The 14,195-nt window shown below is 33.3% G+C and overlaps 1 protein-coding gene across 1 annotated transcript; it reads right to left on the bottom strand.

Moving 5' to 3' along the window:
- Positions 1-47: 47 nt before the first annotated feature.
- On the bottom strand, positions 48-3,078 carry LOC123655933. The gene is made up of 2 exons (XM_045591672.1): positions 491-3,078; positions 48-186 (listed from the first exon to the last, which is right to left on the bottom strand). Exons 1-2 carry the CDS (start codon positions 2,282-2,284, stop codon positions 118-120), a joined length of 1,863 nt encoding a protein of 620 aa, XP_045447628.1. The 5' UTR covers positions 2,285-3,078; the 3' UTR covers positions 48-117.
- Between the last annotated feature and the right edge of the window lie 11,117 nt (positions 3,079-14,195).

Below are 14,195 nucleotides of genomic sequence, written 5' to 3'. Positions count from 1 at the left end.
TATCACACATCAATGTATAGCGATAAGTTCTAAATAATACTAGTATATCAAATAACTCACTTTGAACTATTGGTCCATTTAACATGACATTATTAAGTGATATTTTACATTGTGATTTCAGACTCCCATTGAACACAACCCGCAATTTGGTTGTCTTGCTATGCTCATTGTGCACTGCATGATGAGCTAGAAAATAAACAGGGTCACTATAAACATCATAATCATTTATATCTACTATTTTAGCATGTCCCAAAGATATGTACTCGTCAATAAAACATTTATATTGGTTAAAATATCTAGGATGAGCTTGAAACATCTTTTCTAATGAATAAAATCTCTGAAGTGCAGCTGTAAATGTATCTCCAATATGCAACATATTTAACGAAGTCTTTAGCGGTAAATCTACATAAAATCTGCAATTTTTTAAACTCATAGTATCTTTGAAGATACGTTCAGCTTTCTGAAATTCACAATTTACTTTATTAGTCACCTCAGGAACTTTTTCAGACAACCAAAACTTTTCCATTATGTCACTCAACTTATCTTCATTTTCTACCGCATGGTTAATAACTAAAGTAGTATCATTTTTTATATTATTACATGCCATTGAGCCACCCACTATGTACCCGAATAGAGTATTCTGTAACACCAATCCATTATTTAAATAAATGTGACCATGTAATAAGGTCTTAAAGTACAAATCTGCGCCGAGTAATAAAGAAATTTCAGAAGGGACATTAAAATTGACATCAGCTAACGTAACACTCTTGGGTATCTCCAAGCTACTTAAATCAAAATAATTTTGAGGCAATTTTGTGGTTATGGAATCCACTACATGACATTTTACCTGAAATTGAGTATTTTCAATTAGTGAGCTCAATGTGACATTTACAATTTGACTGACCTGATTATTATTGTTGCCTACACCTATGATATTACATGTTTGAGAAATAGGACTTAAGTATAACTGTTCAACAAGAGACCTTTTTATAATTGAAGCTTGACTGCCACTATCTAGTAGGGCCTTTACATAAAATTCTTGTCCATACTTATCAAATATCTTTACCTGTATAGTAGGTAACAAAACAGAAGTTACATTATTGAATAACAGTCTGTTAGAGTGCAAAGTTACAATATCTTTTTTCTCTTCATGTAAGAGTGAATTGTGTGCATGTTTACAAGTTTTACATTTAAAATTAAACTTACATTTGTCGCTGTGCTCACGTAGACATATTTTACAAAGTTTATTTAAATTGACAAAATTGAGTCGCTCATTTATGGTACTCATTTTAAATTTAGGACATAAAAATATAGGATGATCCATACTGTTACAAAATAAACAAGCTTTTTTGATAACGGTGTTTATTGCCTTAGGACTCTGTTTAAAACGAGGACCTTCATAGCAAGGTGCACCCTTTAATGTGGGGCTATCCTCAAGCGCCATAGCACGCTTTTCCAAAAAAGTCAGAAATCCATCAATAGTAGGCATTTGATCAAAGTCCACCTTATCCAGATGATAAGCCCTATTGGTGTATGAATCTAATTTGCGACTTAATATTGATATTAACAACATATCCCAACTATCGGTGGGCATATTTAAATTTTTAAGTGCATACAATTGTTGTCTTATATCAGATACGAATGACCGAATTATAGCTGCAGTTCCTCTTTGCATTTGAGGTAAATCTAGCAAAATGTTTATATGATTAGACACTAAACGTGGTCTGTTGTCATAACGCTTGTTTAACAATTCTAAGGCAATTGGATATGATTCATTTTCAATCGGTAAGTTAATAATTAAAGAAAGAGCATCATCAGTAACATATTTTCTTAAATAAAATAATTTTTGAACATTGGAAAGAGATTGATTTTTATCTATTACTGCCAAAAATAAGTCCATGAAAGATTTAAATTTTGTAAAGTCTTTTCCATCAAAACTACATATATCAATATTTGGTAATTTAGAATTAGAAATGCTAACACTAGCTAAACTCTCACCGTTTCTTAATAAACCTAGGGTTTCATTTAATTTTGACAAAATTTGAAAATACTTTTCCTCAACATCTGATATGTTTTCACCGTCTTTCTCATCAATTGACAATATATCTAAGGATACTTCTTCGTATTGTTTCAATGTACTTACAAGCTTCTCCTTTCTTGCCTGCAACATGTCCTTGCTTGCAGCAGCTAGCGCAACCGGGTCTTTTATAAAAGACTCGATCCTTGTAATTATTGCTTTAAGTTGTCGCCTTTTTATCCTAAGACGTTTAATTTCCGTCTCCATTTTATAATGTTTACGTGAAAAATATTCCAATTGCGAAATAAACTTATAAAAGATTTAAAACACGACAATGTATTGTCCGAAGCTATAGGATGACAGCCGGGAGGTGTCAAGTGCAAGTGACAGATGATTGTCACCACAGAACACTATTGTCACACTTGACTGACGTTTCGTGCTGAAGTTAGCGTCTCGCTGTTCTTTGATGCGGCGAACGAAATGCAAATGGCTGCTCTATTTATGCGTTGATCGTGACGTCACACTCCCAACCAACTTCACACCAATTGAAAAAACTCCAACGAAGAAAGTATGAAATTCGTCCACAAATATAGATTTGGGAACTTACGTAGGCCTCCAGCAACTTCTTGGGCACCATGCATAGGATGAATGCTCCACGAACTTGTGTTTTCACCATAGGTATCCGCCACCGACACTATGTGCTTTCATAGCAAGCACGCCGGGTAATATTACGACGAATCACTGATTTTATTCAATTAACAATCGAAGGACCACTAAAGTATGTTAATGAAACATACTTTAATTTTCTCAATAACTTTATTTTATTATTTTGACTCTAAATTAATGCACACAATTTTTTATATGTTAACGCAATGGCCGTCCAAGAGAGAAGAGAGAAAGGAAAATTGCCATACACAAAACTTTAATATTAAAGATAAATTATTGCCATTATTACACCTTTTTTGAGACTTATTTAATTAACTAATTTTATTATCTATGATGCACTATTTTTCACTATAATTCTACAATAATTTTACAATTTATGTTCATGTACTGAACAACTATGATTCAATATTTCACGACTTGTTTTTCACCTTGATATACGAGTTACATGTTTACGTGGTAAGTTTTTAGACACACAACAGTTTGGTGGTCTTTTTGCGAAAATATTTGTTCAAGGAACATTGTTGAAATGAATGAATGTTATCAAGTGTTTATTTGTCCAATCAATACTTTATTATTTACAAGCCGAGTTCGCGGCGCCATCAGTAATTAAGTTTTAGTATGTCGCTGGCGGTTGCGGGTTAGATCCCTGTACATGACAAACATTTGCATTGAACATTCAGATGTTTGCCGTGGTCTGGGTGTTTGTGAAGTCCTTATGGGTCTCCTCACCGTGCCTCGAAGGCAACATTAAGCCGTCGGTCCTGATTGTTATCATGTACACCTGATAGCGATCGTTACTCATATTAGGGAATATATCCGCCAACCCGCATCAGAGCAGCGTGGTGAATTAGGCTCTGATCCTTCTCCTACATGGGGAAAGAGGCCTATGCCCAGTAGTGGGATATTACAGGCTGAAGCGTATGTCGCTGGGAAGGTGATTGAAGTTGTAGTAGTTTCAGATTAGGATATTCGTTATGGTTTTTATACAAATTTCCAACATATGTTCTCCTCCCGTGACCATGGTTGCTGAAAAGTATCCAAAACGTCGGGCATGTAAAAAACCCAATAAACCGCGATAAAATCCGAAAAAGTTGTTTCATTATAATGAGGTAAATTTGCGTAAACATTAGAAAACTATTTATTTGTATATGTATGATCTGTAGTTGTATGTACATGGCTCTTTATATCTATATATACGTTAATTATGTATGAGTATTACTAAGTGTTAGTTAACTCTCAACATCGAAATTTTATTATAAGCATTTTTTGTGTATCGGAATATACTGATTGTGACTGTTGTTTTCTTTTTAATCTCAACGATTTCTCCATATAACCAATTTGTTAACTTTAGGAAAACACATTTTTGACTGTATATATTTCTTGTATGCTATATGATAAAAATTGTATGTATAAGTTATTGGTTTCCTAAATTAATAAATTAATAAACCTGTCTATCTGTCTGTTTGTTCCGGCTAATCTCTGAAACGGCTGGACCGATTTTGACGGGACTTCAGCTGATGTAGTAAGGGGTAACTTAGGCTTTATTTTTTTTATTTTTTAAATTTATTTATTTTATAACAACAATTTATTTATTTTAGAACAATAACTTTTTTGTTAAATTCCAAGTCGCGGGCACAGCTAGTTTCGTAATAAATTTATAGAAGTTGTCTTCTTTTCTCTTCCTTATATGTTGGTTTAAAGTTCAATGAATATAGACTGCAACAAGAAAACAACAGAAGTACGCTGTAATAATTACATTACAAGATAAAAGATATAAAATAGAGGATAAAACTGTAGATGTAAATTGGAAAATAGCTCAACGATCCAAAATGACAGAACGTTGAAATTCCTTAAATTCGAGTGTCTTTGTTGAAGTACAAAGGCGTCAACCGACTAAAAGCTCTAGAAAATACAATTAATTATAGTATAACAAACAATGAAGAACCAAATACAAATCATAATAATGGGCCAGGAAATAATAATAGAAAATACCATATTATAATATAGTTTAAAGTAAATTCTAGAATTGATAATAAATTAAAAATTATGTGGTGTCATGGGACACCAGGTAGGAACGAAGTTCCTTCGGATAGTATAGAAGCAACAAAATTAAAAAAAAAAAATGTTGAATTTTATATATATTTTCTAGTTCTTGATTTTTTTTTATTTTGTCGATTGATTTTTAATTAAGTACATAGAAGTATTTAGGAAATTTAGTATTTTAGAAAATAACAAATACCGTAAAATAAAATAAATCAAACAAAATATTAATAATAATTATAATTCAAACTATTAAGTAAAATAAAAAAAACATATGGCTTTATTTATTTTTGTCGACAGTATAAAATTACATAAATAATTTTAAAAAAAGTTTACTAGTAATATTTTAGTTTTACAAACGTCATATTATACAGTCGTTTGACTGATATTACGTCACTTCCGTTATATATTTTTCTTACGGTTTTAGTATCACATTTTTTTCAGTTCGGTCGCCCAGCTAAATGCCAAGCCTGCTGTAAGGAACTTCGTTCCAATAAATTAAATTAAAAAAAAAAATGAAAAAAATATCTCAACACAGTTTTAAGTAAATGAAAAATACCTCAGATATCCAATAACAGAATTCCTTGAATTCAAAAGTCTTTGTAAACCATGAACGTGTTTCTAAGTGTCGCCAACAATCCGGCGATAGCTCCGGAAATTAATAATAATATGCGGAGATATGGCGTGACAACGGCATCTGCCCCCATTCTTTGGTCTTTACGTAGGCTTCGAGCTATCTTGCTCGTACGACAGGCTGCATACTTTGGCACGTCATTCAATTTGAGAAATGATCCGGTATTTTAATGGAATTTACTTGTTTTGTAATTCATCTATATTATTTATTTTTTTCTATATTATTTAAATAGTAATAATGGTTCACGTTTAACTGACAATGTTGTGGACAACGTTCTTTGAAAACTTTTAAGCAACTGTGACAATAAATTAGTTTTTTTTGTAAACCCATGTAAACTGATCAAAATGTTGTAATGTATGTGTTTAAAATAAAATAGAAACCGTAAATAATTGGAATTCGAATCAAAACTAAAATTGAGTTTCATTCCCTTCATCCATCATTCCAATTCCATTCATTTATATTTCAATTTATTTAAAATTAATTCCGTGACAAAAATCGTTCACGAATATATAACAAACCTAAAACGACATCAGTAATATTATATGTCGTTATTTATCATTTTTCTTCAACAATTCCATATACGAGTATGTCCTGTTCGTTTTTATGTACACGAAACATCCAATTAGAGTTGTGTCCAGTTTCTGTAAGCGTTTTATTTAATAAAAACGTCATGTTGGCAAATAACAGGCGGATAGGTATTGATTAGGGCTGTGAGCAATAGGCGCTGGTTTCGGTACAAGGTAAAAGCGGAAGATTGTATGTTATCATATGTATGTTACAAAGTAGAAGCTTGTCCAAGAAATTTTTAAGATTAAATAAATCTCGCAGAAACCTAAAAATTGTTAATATTAAAAAAGTGTTTAACATTTTTGGAGGTTATCTCCTTGTAGTGGAAGATTATTCGTAAAATAGTGTTCGAATTGTGCTTAAAATATTTACGATATGATTCCGCCTGTAAAATCCTACTAATATCCTGTAATATACTACTAATACTTCTAGGCATAGGCCTTTTTCTCCATATAGGAAAAGGAACTCCAATATCACATCCTAAAATCATAGCTTATTTGGTAGCATTCTTATATCCTATTTTTTAATAGGCTTAAAAAAGGAGGAGGTTCACAATTCGACTGTTTGTACATATTTTGTTATTATCTGTGTTACTAAGCTTTTTATTGAGGGCATTGTTTTTGATTATTTACACGTAAACGAGATTTGACCAGTAATTTTTGAATTATCTTGAATAATTGTACTACATTAGCTTTTTTAATATATTTTATTTTGTAATGATTATTGCTTCTTTTTGTAATAATAATTTGAGGTAGCTCAAACATTTTTTTCTTCTGGTTTTGTAGGTCTTAAGGTTGACTGATAGATAAGACTGTATAACTATAAGTCCGCTTTTTTTGCAACATGATGTTTTTAGTTGTGTACGCTTCACCCTATAAAATCCCACTGCTGGGCATAAGGTCTCTTTCCCCATGTAAGAGAAGGATCAGAGTTTAATCATCACGCTGCTCCAATGCGGGTTGGCGGATATATTCACTAATATGAGTAACGATCGCTATCAGGTGTACTTGATACCAGGATCGTCGGCGCAACGAGCTCTCCGAGGCACGGTGGGGAGATCCACAGGAACTACACAAGCACACAGATCACGACAAACATCTGTATGGCCAATACAAATGTTTGTCACGTGTGGCGATCGCACTCGCAACCGCCAGCGCAACAGCCATAAACCAGTGCTGTGACCGTCGCGTCAAGGCGCCATCGTTTGTTTGAGTAATAAAGATTAAATAAATTAATAAATATGCTTGTCGAAGTAAATTGTAGTCGGATATCCGCTTTGCTCTTATAACTTAAATCGTAGTCACAGATAGGTGCGGCTCACCCTATCTGCAGCGTATATCGCTCGAGGCGTCGGTTCAGTAATTGATTGATACGTCCACCTCAACCCTCAATAAAAAGCGATAGTTGCTTTCAAGAAGCCACGTCAAGAATTTAATTGCTTGATCAAATTTTTTACTCTGAAATTTTTCGTGATAAACATTTTGTTTTTGTTAATTTTATTAGTTTCGGAAGATTTATTGAATTGGCGAAGAGTCTAATCCATTGATCCATTTGCGGTGACTTTCTGCTCTAGGGGTTATGAGTTTGACTCCCGTTCTGGGATTCCCAATTTGGGATCTCTGGGAATGTGGTATTTATCAAAGAAAATGTATCAACCGTTATATAAAATACAGACTATATCAAAGATTTTATTTGATAGAAGTGAAAGTACTTATATCCATTTTTCCTTTAGTTGTAAGTTACGTATAAGCAATAGCTGATATTGGTTTGAAGAGAATGAGTCAGCGTTTGTATTTTACAAAGTACATAATACTTTTCCCTAGGTGGTTGCGGACTCAACGACAAAGTAGGAAACGATGATAATACTAACAATGTCCTTAGATAGAACTGACAACTTGCAACTAAATTTATTTGTATAGGAAAATAGATTTCCTAATTCTATATCTATACAAATAAATAAAATTGGAGTGTCTGTTTGTAATATTAAAATAACTGCTTTTTACTAAATGCACATGGATGTATACACGACACGGCACATATACCAAAATGACATTTTTTACAATTTTTATCTGTCTGTCTATCTGTTAGTCTGTCTGTTTGTTCCGACTAATCTCTGAAACGGCTGGACCAATTTTGACGGGAATTTCATTGGCAGATATCGGATGTAATAAGAAAAAACTTAGGGTACTTTTATTTAAAAAAAAAATATTTTTATTTTGTAACCCCGCGAGCTGAACAATAGTTTTTTTTTTAATTTCACGCGAACGAAGTCGCGGGTACAGCTAGTATGCTATAATATCATTACGGACAAATTAAAATAATGATTGAAAATTTTTTTCAGGTTTGTGTTGAATCGAATGATATAAGAAAACAACATCTTAAGTTAAATCCTTAAAGAATGAGGAAAACTAAGAAATTAAATAAAAATTGAAAAAAAAATATAAACATTTGATGGCGTAAAATTTTCTTTAATAAATTAGTTTCACTAGCTTTTTAGTAGATCTTGCTGAGAAAAATTATTTAGAAACTTAACGATTCATCTCTTTATAAACACTAAGTCTTTAAAAAAATTAAAATTGTATTATTTAAAGGTGTATATGAAAGTGTTATAGAATGTTATTTGGTATTAACGTGATCGCGCTTTTCCAATTCAGAAACGGAACAATCAATTCAAAGGCTAATGGATTAATTGAAGTTTCATCATAAACTACTCGAATCAAACCGTTTCGCATCGCGCACCGGACGAGGAAAGCAATTAAAATGACGCCCTGTATAAATCAATTATTTTCTTTTCAGATATGTTTATTTATTCTTAAATAGTAATCATATCAAATAAAAATATATAAATCTAATCAAAGATCAAACAAAAATATATAAATTAATATTACTTTTAAGTTTAACCAATAAAAAATATGTGTACATTATTCCCTACTTTGAATCAAAAATAAAAACATACGAATATATTTCACACAAAAACATGTTACGTCGAAATAGAAATGGACAAAAAAAATTGAGCATACGAAAAAGCCATTTGCATATCGACTTAACGTTCAACAAATGTACTACTCTACGGTTAAAAACTTTGTCGCGAATATAGCCTCAATCACGGTTGTAACAGGCCTCGTAATGGCTCGACGGTATTGGTCAGATGGGTTGATAAGTTCACCGCCGAGGCTACATTCAAAATCTGTAGCAGAATAAAAAGGTTACCCCCCATTATGCGGGACAACAATGGCCTCCACTGAAAAGTAGCCGGATAGCATTTGCTACATAATAATAAAAGGTAACTGCGAATAGGTTTCCGGGATAAAATTTTACTGTGCAGCATCGATAAAGGATCAGATCCGGACTAAAGTCGGATCGCGTCGTCTGGGAATAATTTACTCGAATGACAGACGCTAAGTATTCTCAAGTATGGAAATAGACCTATTTGATGAATTAATTTATATAACTTGGGTTAAGAGTATTTTGGGTTTCTTATTCTATTGAAAATGGTACAACCCTGAGTTGTTGTTAAACAGCACATACTACACTACGTTTAAATACTCCGTCTTGATAGATAAATCTTTATTTTGATTTTGACACATTGAGTCATCAAGGATACACAGACGCTGTTTCAAAATGTTTCATACAGCTATAAGTATAGTTTAGGAATTAAATTTTAAGCCATCGTGAGTAACGTCAAATAGTATTAGACAACCTATTTTTTTTTTTTTTTTTTATACATTTTGATCCACGGGCTCAAAATGCCCGTGCCTTTGTTTATCATGCATGCATTATAATACCACAGGCGATTTTTCTACTTATTATACTACAGATCAACAGTCCTGAGACTGCCTACTAAAACTAGGACGTGGTCCGACGCCGACGGTTTTTTTTTTCTTTTTTTTTTCCTTACTAAATACTGTTTATGCAGAAGTATACACATAATTTCTTTCTAATTTCTAACATTATTATTTTTCTTATCTATGTCTATATTTACACTTATTTGCTAGTTATCATATATGTACACTTATTTCCTAGTTACCATATATGTATACTTATGTTCTACTTATAATGTACACTTAACCTAGGTTTCTGTTAGTAAGGGTTTTTTGTTTTTTTTTTTTTTTATATTTATATGTTATTTTTTTATATAGTTATTATTTATTTATCTATGTATAAGCTATCTATTTCTGTTATTTACTTAAATTTCTTGCTGTGTGGCTACGGCACTACAGAATTTAGCCACCCCCTCTCTTCCCGTGGGTGTCGTAAGAGGCGACTAAGGGATAACAAGGTTCCACAACCACCTTGGAACTTAAGAAGCCGACCGATGGCGGGATAACCATCCAACTGCTGGCTTTGAAATACACAGGCCGAAGACGGGCAGCAGCGTCTTCGGTGCGACAAAGCCAGTACTGCGGTCACCAACCCGCCTGCCCAGCGTGGTGACTATGGGCAAAACACATGAGTTCACGTTATTTTTGGCGTAAACTTGTGGAGGCCTATGTCCAGCAGTGGACTGTATAGGCTGTAATGATGACTTAAATTTCACTACATAATTATTTATTTATCTATTTATTTATTTTATTTTATAGGTACATCCACAGAATACATATGGAACATTATATATGATTTACTATTACATTATTATCTAATATGTATCCCGTTACGGGGTACACAACATTCCACAATATATTAATGCCGTGAAGTAAGTATAATTAAAATTACTTCGCATAAAAATTAAAAGTAAAGATCCTACTTGTTAACAATAAAATTCATTTAAAAAGGTCATTAATCAAATTTATATAAAAAAGTTGAGTTAAGATAATATTAATAATCAAACAAAGCTAGCATTCAATAATAATAAATTCAATAATAAGAAGTTCAATAATAAATATTTAACTAAAATTTAAATAATTATATCAACATGCAAAAATAATTGCTATTTGTAATTATTTGATAAACTAAAAGGATATAAAAAATTATATATCTATATATCTACTTTCTTATTTCTATATCATGAGCCACGCCTGCCCCCAGCATCTTGAGCAGAGCCCTTGCCAACGACATATCACGCTTGTGGATAGTTCTTTTAAGGTTGTGCTCCGAGATTGTTTTCGTCGAGGCACCCAGCGCTCGGCTAACGCAACTGCCGATTCCGTCATCACCGTCGTCAGTGTAGTAGACACAGTTCGTGGATTTGTAGCCTCTCGGTCTTTGTCTGGACGATGATGACCTCGCTGTAGGTTTGCCCTTGTGCTCCATGAATGGTCATGACGCGCGATCCCTCTCCAGTGCCGTATCCCTGGTCCATCAGGATTTTTTTCTCTTCCTGCGTATAGACCAAGTATTGAATGTCTAAAATTGTCCTTTTGAAGTTTTGGTATTGGCGCGCCAGTGTATCCATTCATTCTGAGGGAGTGGATGGTGGGATTTGACGAGTACATGTTTATGTATACCTCGCAGATGGCATATGCAACGTCCATGGGACTCCGGTATGTGCAGGACAACTCACGTGAGATGTTGATTGTCAGGTAAGGTCTACAGTACCTTATTTCGAACAGATTTTCTCTGTCTATATAAGGCAATTGGTTGAGATCTCCGATGAGAACAACTTCGTTTGCCCCCGAAAGCCGTGCCGCCATTACTATAGCTTCAAAATGGTTCATAAGAGCTTCGTCCACCGTTAAACGGTTACATTTCGTGCCCTTTTTGAATTCATTTGTCAAAATGGAGGCCATAGTACGTACCCTAGACCTGATTTTATCGCCAAAGCGGCGGGCTAGTTTCTCTTTAAGATCTTTGGCAGCTTCGACCGTAGTGGCAACTACTATTTCTACATTCTCATCGAAGTTTCCGACTATGTGTGTTGTTTTTCCGCACCCAGGTACCCCATTTATCCACTCCAGCTTCGGCAATTGCCAGCCCACGAGGCCCGCGTCGACATTAAGATCAACTGAAATGGATTTTGCCATAGACAACCTATTATATTATCGCACTGCGCTGATCTAATATGTCATAGAAACTAGTCACCAAGAAGAAAAACATAATATATACTACTTTTAATTAAGGCACTTTAGATTTCGTTAGATATAGATGCTAAAACTACTAAAACAAATTCAGAATCAAACAAACCGTATATTTTTATTAATTTCGAAGATAATTACACTAGTAACTGTAGGCAGAAAATAACGAACTAATTATTTCCATACTATACACTAAAATCATAGAATAAAATGTTATACTTTCAATCGCAGCAGTTATATTCGTATGTCCTTTCACGGTAGCGCTGTAACGCTCCTGTTATTTGGAGTGCAATTTCATGTCTTCGAAATAATGAATCGACGCTCAGCGATTGTACGAGAAGGTCAGCAATTTGAACAATCCAAAGTATTTTATTGTATTCTTGGTTTTATTTTACCAAATATAACATAAAACACGGCGTTTTGTCATAGACAGACTAAAGTTTTATGACGGTGAACTGACGAAAGACACAGCAGAAAATATTCTGCTCAAAATCTGGAGCAGCCCGACTGGGGAAGTTCCTCGACCTTACAGAAGATCGCAATAAAATAATACTGCTGTCGATGTGCTGTATACCTATGATGATTAAGGTGACTAGAGCTCTTAGGGAAGATTGCAGGTAGAGTCGGCAACGCGCTTCCGAGGCTTGCAGTGTTGTCGGCATCTATAGTCTACTCGCAGACCTAGTTGTACCTATTAAAAAATGAAGCAGATTTTAGAAGTTTGGTCAAAGTTACAAATGAATATCTATAGTGCTCAAAAACTACTGGATGGATGACCACGGTGTCTGCAACTCATTTTCGGTTATCTTTAATCAGAATTAATTAATCCAAAATAATCTGGCTTAGATTTCATATGAACTAGTATAGCGTTATGGAAAGATTCAATATGCCAAGTGTCCTGTATTTTTTTATTATTGTGACATGGCTTGAATAACTATGATGATAATGATGATGAATGATGAATAACTGTACTAAATGCTCTTAATTTAAACCTGGTCTATAAGTTTGGTGTTGGATATATCCACCTCATCTCATAACGCCCCATATTTTCATAACTGAATTTTAAAAGAAAAATAAATGAAGATTTTAATTTCTAGTCATAGGTCCAAATTATTATAATGAGAGAATAGTGTGAAAACAAAGCTTTTGAAATTACTACTCATAACAGGGTTGTGTTTTATTATTTCGAAATGTTCTAAAGACTTCATGTTATTTCCTTTTATAGGAAATTCATTGTTTTTGTAAAGGTGGTGTGAGTGGAACACTTTGCTCGAACTAGGAAATGGAAGCCGGTAGACCGCGCAGACAGCTATAATTTATGGTGCTCGCTCGTACAGATGGTGCAATAGATTACCACTGGCATATTGCTGCACGCAAGTTTGACGGTTATGACGAAGTAGCAAGGGACAATGTTGTTTGAAAATTATTGATATCGTATCGTACAGTTCTAGACTGTACAAAATTGCAGCACGGCACACTATTTTCTTATTTATTTCAAGTTTAAGATTAATGTTTTATAATATTTTAGTTTGATATGTTTATGATGTTACACCTTTAGTAAGTTTTTTAAGCACATAACATTTATATACTTAATATCTAAAATAAAAGGATTGCTAGAGTTACCACGCCGTAACACAAGAATCCAGCTTACTAAGGAAGAATGGATGGAACATGGGAACAATAGAATAAGCGATTCAGCATTTTGATTGTTTTACAATTTAATTATTAAAATATATTTTAAATCAGTCTTGTATCAACTATCTCAAAGAACAGTTACTTTTATTTTTAATTTAATTGTAATTTCATTTTATACTTTGAACAAATAAATATTGTGAATTTAAATAAAATTGTTTTTAAAAAGACTTTCATCGGTCGCCATATCATAACTGGCGCAGTCGGTAGTTGTTGCGGCAATTGAGTGAATAAAATCTTCGGTCAATTGAACGATTTTGATCGTTAAAACCGCGACCTTCTCTACAACGAATCTACAACGGCGGCATCGGTGAAGTCTTCAAGAGAAGATACAAGACCCGGAGAGGAGATGCAGAAGGCGCTTTGGTGAGTACTCTCTCAATTCCAAGTTCCTTTGCTATATTTCCTTCCGTATATATTTTAATTATACTTTTAAGGGTGTTTTTGTCTAAAGGCTAAAATCGCTGTAGGCATTTACTTCCTATTAAAATAAAATAGGTATTAATATTAATTAAAATAATTATATAATTAATAATTTCTTTTTATTTAATTTGAAATAATTAAATAA

Source organism: Melitaea cinxia, chromosome 8, assembly GCF_905220565.1.
Source record: "Melitaea cinxia chromosome 8, ilMelCinx1.1, whole genome shotgun sequence".
NCBI lineage: Eukaryota > Metazoa > Arthropoda > Insecta > Lepidoptera > Nymphalidae > Melitaea > Melitaea cinxia.
This window is presented reverse-complemented; position numbering and strand designations above follow the sequence as displayed.